Genomic DNA, 20,329 nt, shown 5'->3' on the forward strand with positions numbered 1-20,329 from the left:
CTGGGTCTGAGGGAGGAGGGGCTGGGGGTCTGGACTCCTGGGTCTGAGGGAGGAGGGGCTGGGGGCCTGGACTCGTGGGTCTGAGGGAGGAGGAGTCTGGGGTCCGGACTCGGGTCTGAGGGAGGAGGTCGAGGTCAGTGCTCTCGATGCCTGCCCCCAGACCCCTACGTGAAGGCCTCTCTGATCAGCGAGGGGCGGCGTCTGAAGAAGCGGAAAACCTCCATCAAGAAGAACACGCTGAACCCCACGTACAACGAGGCGCTCGTGTTCGACGTGGCCCCGGAGAGCGTGGAGAGCGTGGGGCTCAGCATCGCGGTGGTAGACTACGACTGGTGAGGGGCGTGGCCCGGGCTGGGGGGGGGGGGGCAGGGGGTGGGCCCGGGCCCGCCCCCTCCCTCCCCAGCCGCTCACCGCCGCTCCCACCCCCAGCATCGGGCACAACGAGGTGATCGGCGTGTGCCGCGTGGGCCCGGACGCCGCCGACCCCCACGGCCGCGAGCACTGGGCGGAGATGCTGGCCAATCCCCGCAAGCCCGTGGAGCACTGGCATCAGCTGGTGGAGGTGAGCGGGGAGGCCACCCAGTGCCCCTGGCCCTCCATTCCCGCGCTCATGCAGTCATTCACGCGGAGCGTCCGTCTTTATGGGCTGCGGAGTCAGACCGCTTGGGCTGGAATCCCGGCTCTACCAACTTGAGCTGTGTGACTAAGAGCACGTTACTTAACCTCTCTGTGTCTCAGTTTATTCTGCTGGGTGATGGGGTTGTTAATAGCATCTAAAGTTAGGATAGATGTGAGGATTCAGTGAGTTAATGCAGGATTAAGTGTCTGCCTCTCAGTAAGGGCTCGTCAAGGGGTCAGTTACTTTTGCTATTATTTCCCATGATGCTAAGCCCAAAGTAAAAGGGAAAAACTGAGTGATAAGATGGAGCAGGGTTGGGGATTTGGGGGGTTTGGGTTTGGTTTGGTTTAAAGCAGGCTGTAATTGAAAATCACTGGATTGTGGTTTACTGGGTGGGGATCAAGAATTTTTTCTTCATAAGAAAATGAAGTCAAAATAGAACAGAACAGAAAATTTCACAGGGCAGCACCCATTGTAAGGATCATACCGTCTTTTCTTTCTTTCTTTTTTTTTTTTTTTTTTTTTTTTGGTCTTGTGGATTGTGGTCCAAAAGGCTTGGAAGTCTGGGAGGTAGAGGACATCTGGACAAGGGATGGGGGGTGCCCTTTGGCTTAGGGCGTCCTGACGGGCCTCTCAGTGGAGGTGACATTTGAGCAGAAGCCTGGAGATTGAGAAGGAAGGGGCTTAAGTGAAGGTTTTGAGGTTAGGAGAAGCTCGAAGGGAGAGAGCACGGCTAGGCAGCTGGGTGTTTCTCCTAAGCAAGAAGAGGCAGGGGCAGGCCCCTGAGCCTGGAGCGGAGAGGGAAGGGGGAAAAGGGCAGATAAGAGGAGGCCAGCAGGTCATGTGAGAACAAGGTTGCCATTTTTTTAAAGCTAAAAATCATTTATGATCATCACATCGTCAAGAGAAATTCTCAAATATGGCCATTCTCTCATTTGAAACAAACAAAAAAAGGACAGAAGTAGATTTTGAAGATCCTATCCATGAATTTGCTGTCATTAAAGCCAAGACAGTAAAATCATACTAAATTCTGTTTAGAGTATAAATAAACATTTAAACTTAATGTACTGTGAATTGCAAGACACATACTCTTCATTGTTTTCGATATTTTATTTTTTTATTTTTTATTTATTTATTTATTTTAAAGATTTTATATATTTATTTGTCAGAGAGAGAGCACAAGCAGGGAGAGCGGCAGGCAGAGGGAGAAGCAGGCTCCCCACTGAGCAGGGAGCCCGACACGGGACTAAATCCCAGGACCCTGGGATCATGACCTGAGCCGAAGGCAGCCATTTAACCGACTGAGCCACCCAGGCATCCCTATTTTTGATATTTTAAAAATAATTTTAAATTTCCAGAAAAATAATTACCCATAAAAAATACATAAAAATAAGGCTGCTTATTTTTCCCCTTTGTCTCAGGCTCTGATTTGACATGGGACTAACCTCTATTTAAAATTTGATATCTTGCTCATCATGGATTTTTTTGGATTAATTCTGATTTTTAAAAACATTGCATTGGAATAGTAATTATCTTGAGTGCTGAGTTTGGATACACCTGAAATTTTGCACCCGGGGTGAACTCCTCCCGGACCTGACTGTAGCTCAGCCTCACTTTGGACTTTTCTTCCACGGTGAGGAGGGATTTTAAGCGGCAGAGCACAGAGCTCAAGTGTGAGTTTTGAGAAGACTGTGGCTCTATTTAGAGAGACAGATGGCAGCTACTCTCTTCTTCCGCCACTCACTCTTCCCCTGATTTACTCACTCATCCCACAAACGTCTCCAGAAGCTCCCGTGCGCTATGCTCGTGCTGGGCAATGCTGGGAGCACAGAGGGGAATGGAACCCTGGCTAAGTGGGGTCCTGACCCTGGCTTTCAGCCAGTGGTACCATAGTGAATGGCCCCAGAGGGTCTTTCTACCCCCAGCACTGACCCTGCCCCTTCTCTGCTCACCACCCTCCCCAGCTCCCCAGAGCCTCCAAAACGGAGTCCAAGCTTCTTTGAGGCCCCTCTGAGGTTCTGCCCCATCATCTCTGCAGCCTCATCTCGCCTCACATTTCCAGTGACTTTTTCTTTGTGCCTCAGTTTCCCCATCTATAGAATAGGACTGTAATACCACTTGGCTCATCACTTCAGAGCTGAGTGAAAAAAGAGCGTTGTAAATGATGAAAACAGGTTTGATGTCTTACTATGTTGATTATTAGCGGTTGTCTTGCCTCTGTTCCCCCACGAACCTTCTGGATTTCCTTATTCAGGAAAAGACTTTGTCCAGCTTCACGAAAGGCAGCAAAGGATTGTCAGAGAAAGAGAACTCAGAGTGAGGGGTAAGGAACCCAGACCAGGGGAGGAAAGAGGTGGGGGTCCTGGACTCCTGGGTCCGAGAGAGGAGGGGCTGGGGGCCTGGGTTCCTGGGTCAGAGGGTGGAGTGACAAAGCAAGGGACCAGGTCCCTGGGGTGTCGATGAAGGTACAGCAGGTCACAGGCCTGCTCTCTGCCATCACCGACATCTCCTCCCTGCCCTGTCTTGCAGGTCTGGCCTAGGCCCAGGATCGGACCAGGCCCCCTCAGGACCCCATCCCTTCCTGCCCGGACCGTGAATTCATCTCCTTGAAGCCATAACGTCCGAGCTTCGTGGTGCGGGGCAGCGCTGGGCCTGCCCGTCCTTCTACCCCGCTAGGCGTGAGGGTGGGAGGCAGGCGGGCCCGGCTCCCTGTTTCAGGGTGGGGGGCATTCAGTCTCTACTGTGTCTGTCTTCCCTTCCCCAGGGCTCCCCTTCCAGGCAAGGGGCCATGCATGTCTGGGGGACCCCAGCCCCCAAAACCCTTCGTCTTTCTGTCTGTCTCTTTGCTGTTTGTCCAAGACGGTGTCCTGACCCTCGTTCTCTCTATGAATGTCAACAGACCAATCCTCCGTACTCCCCCAGACACACACACACACACCTGTGTCTACCCTTTCTGTTCAACACACCCTGCGTCTGGCCGATTCCCCCACTGCTGCTGCTACCAACACCAGAATAAACACACACCGTGGGTCTCACTCTACTCAGGGCTCCTGTTCTCTCTGGGACTGGGAAGCTGGGTTGGACCATCCTGGCTCTGGGTTCAGACAAATTTTTCATTCACTGGCTGGGTGACCTCGGGCAACTTAATTGATCTCTCGGAGCCTTAGTTTGTAAATGCTAAATTGCCAGGGCCGCTATGATTATAGGATGCAAAATGAACCCCAAACTATTGTAAGCCACAAACAAAACTGAAAGACCTTTGTACATGGTAAGTCTGAGCATACAGGAGGACGTCAGGCATGGTTGGATCAAGGTGTTCAAGGGACTCTGCCTAGCTCCTTAGGACTTCATTCTCATGCAAGTCTTTGCAATGGTGGTAAGATGGCCATTTGGAGCTCCAGGCTTATACTGCTGTATCTGTTATGATGGTTTCAGCTACATAAAACAGAATTCCAACAGAAAGAGCTGAAATGATAGAGATTTCTTTTGCTCACATAAGAAATGTTTCAAAGACACAGAGTCCCAGTGTTAGTTCAGCTGCTCGACAACGTCAGGCACTGGGTTGGCATCTCTGAGATTCATTTTGCCTTCCCCTCATTAGTACAAACTGCAGCAACACCATGCCTTATGTTCTTACACGGTGGCGTCTAAAGTAGGAAATGTAGACAGGGGCCGCTCCTTATGTGTTTCTCCCTAGAAGTGTTCTCCTTATTTCTCACTTACCAGAACTGGGTTCAGTGGCCACCCTGAGTTGCAGAGCAGTCTGGGAAAGTGACCATCTTTGTGGGTTTTGCCAGTGAGGCAGCACAAAGAGGGGATGATCGTTGGGTAGGAAATTAACAGGACCTACTGTAATCATCCTTAGGGCAGATAATTTCAGAGGAAACAAAATTTGGGGTTCCCTCTCTCTCTGTCTCCATATCATTCAGGAAAAGGATTCTGATTGGTCCTGTCAGGGCCTTGGATGACCACTTCAGGCCAATCATATATCCAGTTGGCAAGCTTGCGCTTGGCACCTCCTCCCAGGATGGAGTCCTCCTCCTCTGCCCATCTCACTGGAATTGGCTCAGACCCCTTTGGGACCTCATCCCTTCCTGCCCAGCTGTGAATTCATCTCCTGAAGTCATAAGCCTCTTTAGTAGAGAGCATAGGGATCCTTTGATCAACCCCAATGGAATCACATGGCAGTGGGCAGGGTATAGTCCTCCAAAGTAGTAGATGTCCGCTGCATTCCATGCTTGGCTCTTCGGCATTAATTCACACCCACGTGCTCATATACACAGTCTCAAAAATGGTACAACCACTATATTAGTTTGCTATGGCTGCTGTCATGAATTACCACAAACTGGCCAGAAGTGATTCTCTCAAAGTTCTGGAGACCAGAAGTCTGAAATGAAGGTGTCAGCAGAGTTGTTTCTCCTGGGGCTCTGGGATCTTGTCCCATGCCTCTCTCTGAGCTCCTGGATGCTGCTGGTAATCCTTGGCGTTTCTGAGCTTGTAGATGCATCCCTCCAGTCTCTGCCTCCATCTCCACCTTGTGCCCACTGTGTCTCTGGGTCTTAACTCTCCCTTTGCCTTTCTCTCTCTCTCTTTTTAATTTTTTTATTTTTTTTAAGATTTTATTTATTTATTTGACAGGGAGAGAGAGATAGCGAGAGAGGGAACACAAGCAGGGGGAAAGGGAGAGGGAGAAGCAGGCTTCCCGCTGAGCAGGGAGCCCGATGTGGGGCTCGATCCCAGGATCCTGGGATCATGACCCGAGCGGAAGGCGGACGCTTAACGACTGAGCCACCCAGGCGCCTCTCTCTCTTTTTTTAGAGCACATATAGCATTGATTTTTTTTTTCATTGAACTCCAACAAGGGGTACATTTATTCTCTTTTCTCAAGGAGTGAGGAGCACTTTTCAAACCCTATAAATGTCAAGGTTATAAAGATACAATCCCATTTGTAAAGTTCTTCCAAAGATAAATAGGGCAGCCTATTAGCATCCACAAGAATTGCAAGTTAATTTTAACCTAATAAATATCCTGAAAATTCCCAGAAGGAATTTGCCAAAATTCCTTGCCAAAGAAACTTCTTCTTTAAATTAACGTCACACTCTACCGGTTTCTTGGGCACGCTGTTAGCTTACTTTTCTTGCAATCTGTGATCTTGCCACTACCTACCTTCTGCAAGAGTTCATCTGGTACCCAAGTGAGCTCCGTAGTCAGACGGCCACGTTTCAAATTCCTCCTCCACACATATTAGTTCTGGGACTTTGGGCAAAGTGTAGAACATCTCAGTGCCTCAATTTCTTTCTTCTTTTTAAAATATTTTATTTATTTATTTGTTTGTCAGAAAGAGAGAGCACAAGCAGGGGGAGCAGCAGAGGCAGAGGGAGAGGCAGGCTCCCCGCGGAGCAAGGAGCCTGATAGGGGACTCGATCCCAGGACCCCAGGATCATGACCCAAGCCGAAGACAGACACTTAACCAACTGAGCCACCCAGGCATCCCAATGCCTCAGTTTCTTTAACTGTAAGATGACGGTGATAATGCCTACTTCACAAGAAAGTTACGCAGATTAAATGAAAGAATGCACATGAAACACTTAGCAAGTACTTGGTGTATAGTAACATGACTCGAATGGTAGCTATTAATATTGATAATAATAATGATGATGATAATTGCTAATAATTATCATATATTAGAATATATTTGGGCATTAGGAATCTTCATAATCATTTGAATATTGACTGACTTAATATATAAGTGTCAGCTGTTCCAGAAGACAGCAAGATGTTTCAGTGCAGGAAAATGTAAACAGGACAATTTTTTTCACCAGTTCACTTTGAACAGACATAACTTGGTTTTAATTGTTCCTGTGTCTTTTTTTTTTCCTGCCTTTCTCTTTTTTTAATTATTCTTTTTTCTTTTTTTAATTTTATTTTATTATGTTATGTTAGTCACCATACATTACATCATTAGTTTTTGATGTAGTGTTCCATGATTCCTTGTTTGTGTATAACACCCAGTGCTCCATGCAATACATGCCCTCCTTAATACCCATCACCGGGCTAACCTATCCCCCCATCCCCCTCCCCTCTAAAACCCTCAGTTTGTTTCTCAGAGTCCATAATCTCTCATGGTTCGTCCCCTCCTGCCTTTCTCTTAAAAGAACACCAATCATTGGGGTTAGGGAATCACTCTTAATTCAGGATGATCTCATCTGGAAATCCTTGACTTAACCTGATCTGTAAAGATCCTTTTTCCAAATAAGGTCATGTTCACAGGTTCTGGGGGATTAGGACATGGACATTGTCTTTTGGGGGCCATCATTCCATCCACTACAACCACCTTGAAGAACAATTTATCAGTTTCTTACAAAGTCAACACAAACTTACCATGTGACTCAGAAATCCCATTCCTGAGTATTTAACCATGAGAAATAAAAGCATATGTCCCTGCAAATATTCACAGCAATGTTATTCATAATAGCCCCAATTTGGAAGACTGAATATAACTGAAATGTCCATCTATGGGAATGGATAAACAAATTGTATGTCCACAAGATGGACAACTACTCAGCAATAGAAAGAACTACCTACTGATATGTGTAGTAGATAAAGATAAATCTCAAAAACAGTATGTCTTGTGAAAAAAGCCAGACACAAAAGAGTACAAACAGCATGATTCCATTTCTGTGAAATTGTAGACAATGGAACACTAATCTATAGGGACAGAAATCGATCGGGGTTGCCAGGGGCTGGGGGAGTGGGGATGCAGGATTGATTACACGTAGACACAAAGGAACATTTTGGGATCACGGAACTGTTCTGTTTTTTTTTTTTTTTTTTTAAGATTTTATTTATTTATTTGAGAGAGAGAGAGAGTACATGAGAAGGGGGAGGGTCAGAGGGAGAAGCAGACTCCCCGCCGAGCAGGGAGCCCGATGCGGGACTCGATTCAGGGACTCCAGGATCATGACCTGAGCCGAAGGCAGTCGCTTAACCAACTGAGCCACCCAGGCACCCGGAACTGTTCTGTTTCTTGACTGCGGATGTGATCACACACCATACACATTTGTCAAAACTCATTGAACATAAATGCATCAACATAAAGTTGATGCATTAAAAACAACTTAAGTGTGGTAAGATACACATATCATAAAATTTATCTTAACCCTTTATAAGTGGACAGTTCAGTAGTGTTAAGTACATTCACATTGTTGTGCAACCAATCTCCAGAACTCTATCTTGCAGAATGGAAGCTTTATACCCATTAAACAATAACTTCCTGTTACTCCCTCCTCCCAGCACCCGGCACGACCATTCTACTTTCTCTATAAATCTGATTACTCTAGATACTTCATATAAGTGGAATCATACAGTACAGTCCTTCAACTGTAACAAATGTACCACAGTAATGCAAGATGTTAATAGGGGGAATTAGGGGTAGGCCTATGAGGGTGTAGGGAATTAGGGTACACCCATATGGTATGTGGTCCCCCAATGGTAAATGGGAACTCTGTACTTTTTGTTCAATTTTTTCTATAAACCTAAAACTGCTTTAAAAAAATGAATTGATTTTTTAAAAAAGATTTTATTTATTTATTTATTTATTTGAAAGAGAGAGAGAGAGAGAGAGAGAGAGCACGAGCAGGGGTAGCAGCTGACGGAGAGGGAGAATCAGGCTCCTTGCCCAGCAGGGAGCCCAATGTGGGGCTCCATCCCAGGACCCCAGAATCATGACCGAAGCCGAAGGCAGACGCTTAACCGACTGAGGCACCCAGGCGCCCCAAAAGTCAATTAATTTTTAAAATCATAGATAACACATGCCAAAAACAACAGGTGTCCATGATACAGGTCCTTAGCTGCAGTAGGTGTCCACTCTAATCGTTTGCATGTCTGGGTTGCTTATGGAGATTAGAAGTCATAATAAAGGTGAATTTCCTTTGCATATTGAGACCAAGGTCATTCATTATTCCTGGGCACACCGTTTCTTTTCTCCTCTGATAGCGTTCTCTAGGCCTGCCTTTCGACTTTGCCCGTGAAAAGAGATGTAGCCAATCAAGAGTGGCTCACTGGTGACGTCACCAGTCACCAAGGCCTCCAAGGATCCAGCGCACCGTGGCGCCCTCTGGCGGGGAAAGGGAGGCTGTGTCTGAGACAGCCAATCGGGTTTGCTGACTCCGGCAGGGATGCCGGCCGGGTGTTACACACTTCACACCCCTGGTGACTCAAGTCACTTTCCGTCTCCACGTTGCTTGTGGAAAAAAGCCCCGCCAGGAAAGAGAAATGCTGAGGGGGAAAGGAAGATAAAAATTCCCTGGCAGCCAATGAGACACAGGCATCCAATCAGATTAGCGGCTCCAACGAAATAGTGCAGGTGTCCAATTAGATCGGGCAGAGTTGCCATGACGACACGCGTCTCCTAGGATTTGCGGGGTCGGTGGGCTCAGGCGCTGAGCGCCACCTGGCGCCGGGTGACATTTGGCCGCTTACTCCAGCGAGCGCGTGCTGTTGAAGACGGCCAACAAAGCGGGGCAGAGCCTCCGTGACGTCACCCGTTGCCGAGCCGGCCCCCGGAGCCGGTGAGCGCCGGCGCGAGTTCGCGCGAGCTCCCGCGAGCCCGCAGGCCGGTCGCGCGCACTTTCGCCAGAGCGTCGGTTGGTGCGCATGCGCTCGTGCTTCTCCTTTTTTTTTTTTTTTCCCCCCAGCGCGCGAAACGATAAAGGGCGGGAAAGGGCGAGAGGCGGGGCGAGAGGCGCGAGGTGCGTGGCGCGAGGCTGGCCGCCAGGCGGAGGAACCGAAATGGGCTCCTCTGCCCCAGAAAAGGCCTGCGAGAGGGTGTGGCCCCCGTAAAACTCCTGTTGAGGGACAGAGCCCCGAAGAGCTAGACATCCAGGGACGCAGCTCCACAGGGACAGAGACCTGCCACACATGCAAACCCACGGGAGCAGAAGACGGTCCACAGGCTTTAGAAAGTGACGGAGAAGCTGGCAGTGGCCGAGCAAGATAGTGAGGCGGTGACGGGAAGGGCCGAGGCCAGACGGACCCGACCGCGGCCAGGACCCCGCGGCCCCGCGTGGAGGCCCGAGGACAGACTTGGAGAAGACGACGGAGGGCACAGCCTCACGAGTGCAGTCAGCCATGCCGAAGGGGACGGTGGGGGCAGCGGGGAAGGTGGCAGAGACAGCGAAGGTGGCAGAGACAGCGAAGGTGGCAGAGACAGCGAAGACAGTGAACCAGACGGGGGTGAAAGCTGTAGAGGACGTGGAGACGGAGACAGAGCGACCAGAGGCTGAGGGGACCCGAGACAAGGCCCCCCGGGGGGGAGGGGTCTGGCCAGACACCGGGGAGCCTGAGGAAGAAGAGAGCGAGACCGAGGGGACAGTAAGAGAGACAGCGAGCGGGAGGACAGTGACAGAAGGGACAGAGACCAAGGGGACACTGACGGAGAGGAGAGAGATAAGGGGGACAGTGGCAGGTATAGAGAAGGTGACAGTCACAGAGACAGGGAAGACACACTCAGGCGACAAAGATAGAGAGGACAGTGACAGAGTGAGAGAAGAGACAGATAACAGAATATAGGGAAAAGTGACAAAAATAGAGAAGGTGCCAGAGACAAAGTTGGAGGCAGCATTGACAGAGGCAAAGACGACAACTGCAGGCAGAGGGGGCAGAGGTCGAGATCACAATGTTAGAGGTCCAGAAAGCAACATTAGATAAGGAGCGTGCCCATACACGGAGGGGACAGAGAAAGCGGGAAGTGGCAGGGTGACAGAGGGAGCAGAAGTAGAGGGTTCAGAGGCGGAGAGGGGCCCATGACATAAATAGAGGAAACAGAAGCAGAGAAGGGGGAGACAGGGCCGAGGAGTCAGAGACAGAAAAGACAGATCCAGAGGGAAGAGCAACAATGCACAGACTCAGAGCGGAGAGCCATGGTGGTGACAGTACCAGAGTGCGAGTGACAAAGCGCACTCAATGACACTGTGACAGGTGAACAAACACAGAGGCCGAAAGGAGGGTGATGGAAGGGACAGTGATAAAGATGGTGGAGACAGAAACAGTGTAGAAACATCAAAGGTATAGAGACAAGAAAGGGGAGTGGGACCGAGACGGGGCTGGGTGACCAAGACAGAGGGTGGCCTAGCAGACATCCTGGAGATACAGCCAGGGAGCAGAGTCAGAAAAGATTGGAATTGCATTTTCTAGAGGAGGATAGAGACCGGAGAACATGACCAAGGCACAACAGAGAGAGACAGGGGCAGAAAGACAGAGACCAAGTCACGGAGATGAACAGAGACAAGAGCAAAGGGAAGGAACATGAGGGGTCAGTCACCTGAGACTCAGTGAGAGGTCGGGATGACAGGCAAAAGCAAAGATCAAGGAGAAGTGAACAAAATACCAGAGAGAGGAAGAGGGACCCACCAAAAGGTGGGTACCAGCTGAGACTCACTACCCGGCCTCACACCTCATCCTGGGAAGTACTGAAAACCATGGAGCCTTGAGCTTTCTTCTTTATGCCACTTTGGTAAGTTGTGACCTTGATTTGGGACTGTGTTCTGAACGGTCTCCACACAGATTCTAGATTTGTGATCAAGTTTCTGAATCCCCCAGTTATCCTGCTTTGGCCCACTGTAGCCACAGCACAAAAAGGTGGCAAAATCGCTTTTTTTTCACTCATTCATTCAACAAATATTGAGTACTCACTATACGCCAGCACTATTCTGGGTGCTGGAGACATAGAAGTGAGCAAAGTACACGCACCCATGGAGCTTTCAACCTAGTTAGTAGACACATATATACATATATTTATTTAATGTCAAGTAGTGTTAAGTGCTGAGGAAAAAAATTAAAGCTAAGGGACAGAATAATTGAAGTCGTTGATAATAGCAGGCTAGGTTATTTAGATCCACCCTCCCACTGCAACAACTGAACATGCTGGATAAAAAAAAAATTTAAGTCTCGTAAGCACGGAAGGTGTCACAAGATTTATCAGGCCATAACTGAAGGGAAATCAAGAACCCAGAGAAGTCATCAGAGTACTTCTGCCCTAAGGGAATTTTACAGTCCTGGCAAATTTGAACTTTTATTTGGATGGCTTCTAGATGAGGGAAATAAGAAAAGCTCAGGCCCACCCAAGGTGGGGAGTTGACATAAAACTGTGAAAGCAATGGCTATACCTTCAGGGAGGGTAGGGAAACTAGAAGTAAATGGGCCCCCGTTTGCAAAGTTGCAGTCATGACCTTAGATTGTGAATTTAACTTAGCCTCAGACTAGTAGTGTTTCTAAACTCTTGACAATTGCACACAAAACATTTTGTCCAGTGAAAAGAACCTTCATGAAAGACTTCAAATTATTCTGACTAGCATAAGTCAGATACAACCAAGCAGGAAAAGTGCCAGGAGCAAAAACCAGCAGAAGTAAGGGGCACTAGAAACAAACCCACTAAATACTTGTGATATTGGAATTATCAGACAACATGATTTGTTCACATAAAAATCTAAGATTGCCATTGTTGTTACAGGGACCAGGAAACTATAAAATATTATCTAGATGCTTTGAAAATGACAAAACTAGTAGCAACTTAAAACTTACTGAGTAGGTTTAATTTTTTTTTTTTAATTTTATTTATTTATTTGACAGAGACACAGCGAGAGAGGGAACACAAGCAGGGGGGAGTGGCAGAGGGAGAAGCAGGCTTCCTGCCGAGCAGGGAGCCCAATGTGGGGCTCAATCCCAGGACCCTGGGATCATGACCAGAGCCGAAGGCAGACGCTTAACTACGGAGCCACCCAGGCGCCCCTGAGTAGGTTTAAAATTAAAAGCAACAACTGAATAGAGAAATAGTGAACTGGAACTTAAGTCAAACAAAATTATTCACAATGCACCGTGAAGAGACAGGGCAGAAAACATATAAGAGAAGTTGACACACGGAAAATGAGTGAGAAGGTCTTACCTATGTATTTATATTGAGTCCCGAAAAGAGTGAGAATGTGGCAAATGAATATTTGAAGAAATAATGGTGGATTTTTCAAGTTTTCCAAAATTGATGAGAAACTCTAACTGAAAGATTCAAGAAGCCGGATGAATAACAAGCAAGATAAATATCAAGAAATCCACACCTAGAAACAGTATTACATATTTGAAGAATACCAAAGGCAAAGGGATCTCAATAGCAGTTAGAGAAAACAGACGCCCTTCAAAAGATCAATATGTAACAATTGACTTCCTAAAAATTACAATGGAAACCAGAATAGGCTCAATGTACTGATAGAAAATAACTGCCAATTTTATACCCAGTGAAAAATAAATTTCAAGAATGAGATCAAAATACATTTTGGGATTTTAAAAAGTGAAGAGAGTTTACCACTAGCAGCAGATCCTTAGTAAAAAATATTCTAAGGATCTAATTTAGGCAGGAAAAAAAATGATCCCAGATGGAATATCTGAGATGCAAGGAGAAATAAAAAGCAAAGAAAGTGATAAATATGTGAATAAATCTGAACAGATTTTGGCTGTGTAAAACTATAACAATAATATCTTGTACATTAAAGAAAGAATATAAACACATAATAAAAACACGTTAGGAGGGGTTATATGGTGTTAAAGTATTCTAAAGTCCTTGTATTGTAAAGATGTTGATTAATTTTTGTTATTGAGATACAATTGATATGCAATATCAGTTTCAGGTATATATCATAGTGATTCAGTATTTTTATACATTTTTAAAAAATATTTTATTTATTTATTTGACAGAGAGAGAGACAGCAAGAGAGGGAACACAAGCAGGAGGAGTGGGAGAGGGAGAAGCAGGCTTCCCGCTGAGCAGGGAGCCTGATGTGGGGCTCGATCCCAGGACCCTGGGATCATGACCTGAGCCGAAGGCAGACGCTTAACAACTGAGCCACCAGGCGCCCCCAGTATTTTTATATATTATGAAATGATTCCCACGATAAGTCTAGTTACTGTCACTATACAGTTTTTACAATATTATTGACTATTCCCTATGCATACTGATTAATTTTAATCCTTTTAAGTTAGTTTGTGAGTTTTGCTTTCTAGGATAAGCACTAAAAGAAATAGATAAAAAGAAAAAAGTACAAATAGCGAATATCAGGAATTAAAAAGAGGACATTGCTACAAGTGCTACAGATATCAACAAGGTAAAAATTGGATATTAAGGACAACTTAATATTGATACATTTCAAAATATAGATGAAATGGACAAATCCCTAGAAAACTATAACCTACCAAAAATTACTCAAGAAGAAATATAGCATTTGATTAGTTCTCAAACCATTTAAACCAAATCAGTAACTTAAAAAAAATCAACCACAAAGAAAATTCTGGGTCCAGACATTGTCATTAGCAAGTTCTGCTAAACATTTAAGGAAGAAATAATTCTAATATCATGCACACTCTTCCAGAGACTAGAAGAGTGATCACTCTTCAGCTCATTTTGTGAGGCTGGCCTAACTTTGATACCAAAACCTGGTAATAAAAGTATGAGAAAAGAAAATTATAGGCCAATGTTCATTTTAAAAAATACTAAATAATAAAATCAATGTAAGGGAATCCATGTTTTGGTTTTTCCCATAATGATGACTTCATTGCAATATTTAATTCCCCCCCCCCCAAAATTTGGAAAACCCATACTTTGCTGGTCCTTGAACATGTATTTGGTCTGCCTCTTGGGTTATCTAGTATTGGTTCCAGGCAGAAGGAAGAGGTAGGGACACATTTGGCATGTTTGAGAGGCAGAAAGAAAGAATAACTGAAGGGAGCATAATGAATGAGAGGGAGGGGGGCTCAAAATAAGGGCATGAAGGCAGGGTCCAAATTGTATAGGGCCTTGTGGCCACAGAGGAATGTTTCTTTTTAATTGTAAAAAGAAAGGGAAGCCTTGGCAGGGCTCCTTCTATGTAGAAGATCTAACTAGGCCAGAATTCAAAAACTTCTTCACACGTTTGCTGTGTATCTTGGGCAATTCACTGTAACTCTCTGATCTTTAGTTGTCCCAAGCTTGGGAAGATAGACATAATCCAGGAAGGAGATCCAAGAGATGCTGAATTGCCCCCCATTTTATACCCTCCCTCCAGTAGATCCCAAAAGAGAGGCAGAGATTTCCTCAAGGAAACAAAGTGATCCCAAAGAACCTTTTGCACCTTCCACAGAGAGCTCCCATCTTTTATTCCTTGATCCAATTATTTGTCTATGACCCATATCAAAGCTCCTCTACAGGAATAGAAGGAGGGATCCTGGACTCCCTGAAGACTTTCTCTCTTCTTTCCTTCTCTTTGATGCCTGCTGGCAATGATATGTTTAGAACAGAGCAGGGCTTCATAACCTGGGGCCTGACTTCAGGGGGTCAAAAGTTTCCCTGGAACTGTATACAAAGGTTTATCTGCATGTATTTTTCTCTAGGGAATGAGTTTCTAGCTCATCAGATTCTCAGAAGGATTATTTCACTTGCAAAGAACAAAACTCCAACTCAAATTGGCTGAAAAAAGAGGGGTGGTTATTGCATCATACTCGGTTGACTCTTGAACAACGGGTTTGAACTGTGGATCCACTTAAACGCAGTTTTTAAAAATAAATACAGTACACGGGCACCTGGGTGGCTCAGTCAGTTAAGTGTCTGCCTTTGGCTCAGGTCATGATCCCGGAGTTCCCAGGATCAAGTCCCACATCAGGCTCCCTGCTCACGGGGAGTCTCCTTCTCTCTCTGCCCTTCACCCTGCTTGTGCTCTCTCTTGCTCTCTCAAATAAATAAAATCTTTTAAAAAAATAAATAAATAAAGTACTATAAATATATTTTCTCTTATGATTTTCTTAATAGCAGTTTCTTTCTCTAGCTTTATTATAAGAATACAGTGTATAATACATATACAAAATATGAGTTAATCAACTGTTTATGTTATTGGTAAGGCTTCTGGTCCACAGTAGGCCATTAGTGGTTAAGGTTTTGGGGAGTCAAAAGTTACACTGAGATTTTCAACTGTGCAGGGGATGGGGTCAGCAGCCTTAACTCCCTCTCGGTTCAAGGGTCAACTGTAAATGAAAAGTTATGGCAAAACTTCATGCATGGATCCAGGCCCTCACAGGATGTCACCAGGAATGTGTCTCTTTAAATTTCTGAGCCCTCTGATTTCCTCTAATTGGCTTCATCTTCATGCAGGCTCTCCCCTCCTCGTGAAAATATGACCTCATGATTATATTGGGCCCATGTAGATAATCTAGGCTACCCTCCTTATCTTAAAGTCAGCAATGAGCAACCTTAATTTCCCTTTACCATCAAACCAGACATAGTCACAGGTTCCGGGGATTAGGACATTTTGGGGGAGCCATTATCCTACTTAACACAGAGGGGATAAATTCTGAGGAGGTACCCACAAAGCCATCACCACAATCTGACTTTGGAGTTAGAAGCAAGGTCAGAATTAGGATGGCCTGGAAAATGGAAGGGAATGAACATCTAATTGAACATGTACTACTTGCCAGACAGTATTCTTGGGACCTTACATATATTATTATTTACTTTTTGTGACAACCCTTTTAAATATAAATTAGTATCCCAATTTTATCTATGGGAAAAAAGAAGTTCAAAGTGGTGGAGTTACTTATGTAAGCTGGTGGCAGAGACAGGACTTGAATTCAAGTTTGTGTGCCTCTAAAAGACATTTAAAATAAAATCTTAGGTTTATATTTGTAGTATGCATGTACATATACTCACATATATTTCTTCCCTTTTAAAAAATTATTTTTCAATCGTACAAGTCATGTATGGATAGATTGTCTTTGCTTTTTGAAAACAGTGTTACAGATAAAGCTAGAGTCCCCTTTGATCACCTCTCTCCAAACTAGGTGTCTTCTCTGTAAGTAACCTGTTATCATTGTTATGGTGGGTCCTTCCAGATCTTTGTCTAAAAATGCATATATATATCTAGTAATATAGTGTATGCATAGTATTGTATAGTAAATGAGTAGTATTGTTTTGAGCAAGCATGTGAGTGTGTTTTAACATAAATGGGATCATACTGTACATATTGTTCTGCAGCTTGCTTTTTTAACTCAACAATATGTCTTGGAAATCTATCCAGATTTACTTAAATAGCTCTGTACCATTTCTTTTAAGAACTGCAATGGTATTCCAGAAAACTCATGTTTATTTATCTATTCTCCTGTTGCTGGACATTTGGGCTATTTTTTGTTTCTTTGCTCTTAAAAACAATGTCGCTGTGAACATCTTTATACAGGTTCCCTTGGGTAAAGGTATGCTTCCTTAAGGTCAATAAGGACAGGTGGAATCATCAGGTCGTGTGGGTGTGTTCATTTTAATTTTAATAAATACTTCCTGTAACTTCAAACTATTGCTATATAATGAATACCAAAAACTCAGCAACTTCAAATAATAATCATTGCATTGCTTATGTGCTGGCTCATCTAGCTTGGCTTGTCTAGGACTGCTCTGCCGTAGGCTCAGGTCTGGCTGGCTCCACTCTGCTCCAGGTGTTTCATCCTGCGGCTCAGGCTGTGGGAGCATCAGCTACTGTGGAAAGCTTCTGGTGGCCAGAGCAGAGATTCAGAGGACTAATGGCCACGTGCTAGGCCACTTAAGTCTTAGACTCGGAATTGACGCACTGTTGTTTTTACCCACATGCCATTGGCCAAAGCAAGTCATGTGACCATGGACAGAGTTAAAAGACAGGCAAGTACCCTGCACACGCAAAGCCATGGCAAGGTGGTGGATACAGTGTAGGCATACCAATTTTTGTTTCTGCAAGCCATGGGACGGAGAGCCTGTTTTCCCACATCCTCATCAACACGTAATACACCAGTCAATTTAGTTTTGCCAGTCCTATGGGGAAATATATATTGACTTTTTTCCAAAATGCATTTATGGCTACTATCAGCCAAGAGGTAGCACAATGCAGAGGAAAAAGCACCAGGTGGAAATCAGAAAAGCCTGCCACTAATTGCCCCTCTTTCCATTTCCTGTGATTTTAAAGTCGCTTTCTCTGTACAGATCACAGCTTCCCCACCTGTCAATGGAGCACAGGACTTGGAGCCAGACAGCTCAAGGTCCAAATCCCAGCAGCTCTGTGTACTTGTTTTATGTGACTTTGAACAAATCACTTAACTGCTCCCAATTGCCATTATCCCAGCTGTAGAATGGGGCCAATAAACTCAACCTTCCCTACTTCATGTAACAAGATTCCTCTAAAATCATATATATAATCAGCATTGAAATAGGAAGCACTGATGATTCAACTCTTTCATTTTAGAGTTAAGTAAACTGACAGCCCTTAGAGGGGGAATGAGAGAGTGCCGAGCAGTATGAGAAGATAGAGTTAGCAAGCAATCCCTCACGGTATTGGTCAGTTCTGTTAAACTTACAAGGAACAGAACCCCAGCAAAAACTGGTTGAAGAAAAAAAAAAAGGTGGGGTCAAGTGTGTACATTTCTTGGTTCATGTAACTGTAAAGTTGAGGACCAGTGTTGGCATCAGGAATGGCTGGATCAGGCACCCAAAACTTGCTAGTCGGGACATGTCTCTCTGTTTCTCCCCTTTGCTTTCCTCTGTGTTGCTTTATTCTCAGGCAGCTTCTTCTGTATTATGGCAGGGTCACCAGGTGCCTGAAGGGAAAATTACAAAACAACAAAAAAGAAGGCCCCTGGACTGGACAAGTTACAAAAAGCCACTAACTCTGGGTGGATAAATTTCAAAAAGGCATCCCTTCCATCTGTCTGGCACAGTCTTATATCCAGGACATAAGGTTTGGCGAGAGAAGCACTGGATGAATTTGTGCAGAGTACAGATTGCCCAAACGTGTGCAGCAGCTCTGAGTCTAGCAAATGGTCACTGGCAGCTCCAGGTTTCTTTTCTACCAGCTAACTAACCCCAGGACCAAGCCAACACCTTTTCCCTGGTAACCCCAGAAGAGGTCTTGAGATGGGTTCTCATTGGTTGAGAGATGCCAGGCCCGGGTGGGGCACCTTCTAACACCTAGGACGGGTTAGCTGCACTGAAGTCAACCTAGAGGCACAGTGGGACAGGAGAGCTCCTGGAGGAAAGTGACAGTGCCATTACTTGAAAGAGTCCCCTCCTTGGCTGACAAGAGAGCAGATCCCCACTATCCTCCCTTAAGGAGATTTCAGTCTAACAAGGGGAGAAAGAAGTAGATTAACTAAAGACCTAGAAATTGGATTTAGAAGGGCACAGACGGTATCTATTCAAACTCCTTCCAACTTGCCTCCCCCCTTTTTTTATTTCTTTGTCAGAGACAGAGAGAGAGCACAAGCAGGGGGAGTGGCAGGCAGAGGGAGAAGCAGGCTCTCTGCTGAGCAAGGAGCACGATGCAGGACTCAATCTCAGGACCGCGGGATCATGACCTGAGCCGAAGGTAGACGCTTAACCGACTGAGCCACCCAGGCATCCCAACTCGCCCCCTTTTTATTTTTTTTTTTAAAGATTTTATTTATTTGACAGAGCACAAGCAGAGGGAGAGAGAGAGAAGCAGGCTCCCCACCGAGCAAGGAGCCCGATGTGGGACTCGATCCCAGGACCCTGGGATCACGACCCGGGCCGAAGGCAGCTGCTTAACCGACTGAGCCACCCAGGCATCCCTCGCCCCCTTTTTAAAGATGGGAAAACAGAGGCAAAGAGATCCTCCAGTAAGGTAGGTCAGTCTACTAGCCAACACTGTAAGCTTCCCGAGTGCAGCACTTTTGTTTCCCACTGTTCTGTTCATCACTATATCCTCAGCTCCCAGCACAGAGTTCAGTCCATATATGAGATGAATGAATGAACAATTAATAAATAGGGCAAGGGTGATTAGAAATACAAACTACAGGACACAGGTACAGTGATTTCCCCAAGGTCACACATGCTCCATTTTTTTTTTTTAAAGATTTTATTTATTTATTTGAGAGAGAGAGAATGAGAGACAGAGAGCATGAGAGGGAGGAGGGTCAGAGGGAGAAGCAGACTCCCTGCCGAGCAGGGAGCCCGATGCGGGACTCGATCCCGGGACTCCAGGATCATGACCTGAGCTGAAGGCAGTCGCTTAACCAACTGAGCCACCCAGGCGCCCGAACACATGCTCCATTTTTAACATGTAAGTTGTTTTCAGATTTGGCTCTCATAAATAACACATCTATGAGTGTATTTTTTTGTCTACCTCTCTGGTTATTTCTTTAATATAAGTTCCTATGAGTTGAATCACTGGGTCATTAACAAAACTTCGCAGTAAACTGTTTCGTTTTGTTCCTTTTGATAAAGCCCAAGGGCATAGCACTGAAACAACTCAGTGATTCTTTTTCCTGCCCATCAAATGAGCAATAATATTTTAAGGTTCCACTGAACACTGGTGAGAGCGCAGCAGAACAGACACCCATGCCCATGTGCGGTGTTGGGATGGAAATTGCTGCCACCCTTCTAGAAAGCAATTTGGCAGTAGGTGTCAAGTGCAGGAAAAATGGTTATGCTCTTAAGGCCTGGGAATCCACCTGCAAGCCAAACAGACTTATAAACAAAGAGGTTCATCATGATGTTATTTATAATAGTTTTTTTAAATGAAATTGCCAGGGTATCCAACTAGAAGGGAATGGTTAAGTTAACTATGCTGCATCCACTCAATAGAATATTACACAGCCATTGTAAATGACATCTTGAAAAATATATATGAGCATGGAAATGTTGGTGAGGTAATGTTCAGTGAACAA

General features: G+C 45.3%; 1 protein-coding gene across 1 annotated transcript in view; it reads left to right on the plus strand.

Moving 5' to 3' along the window:
• SYT3 (synaptotagmin 3) overlaps positions 1–3,659 on the plus strand; it is a 15,717-nt gene extending 12,058 nt beyond the window's left edge. The window contains exons 8-11 of the mRNA XM_032387974.1: positions 161–332; positions 430–562; positions 2,874–2,942; positions 3,149–3,659. Coding sequence (XP_032243865.1) covers positions 161–332; positions 430–562; positions 2,874–2,939 — 371 coding nt within the window. The 3' untranslated portion in view covers positions 2,940–2,942; positions 3,149–3,659. The remainder of the gene's footprint in view (positions 1–160; positions 333–429; positions 563–2,873; positions 2,943–3,148) is intronic.
• The last annotated feature ends 16,670 nt before the right edge of the window (positions 3,660–20,329 follow it).

This window comes from Phoca vitulina, unplaced genomic scaffold, assembly GCF_004348235.1.
Source record: "Phoca vitulina isolate PV1807 unplaced genomic scaffold, GSC_HSeal_1.0 scaffold52, whole genome shotgun sequence".
Lineage (NCBI taxonomy): Eukaryota > Metazoa > Chordata > Mammalia > Carnivora > Phocidae > Phoca > Phoca vitulina.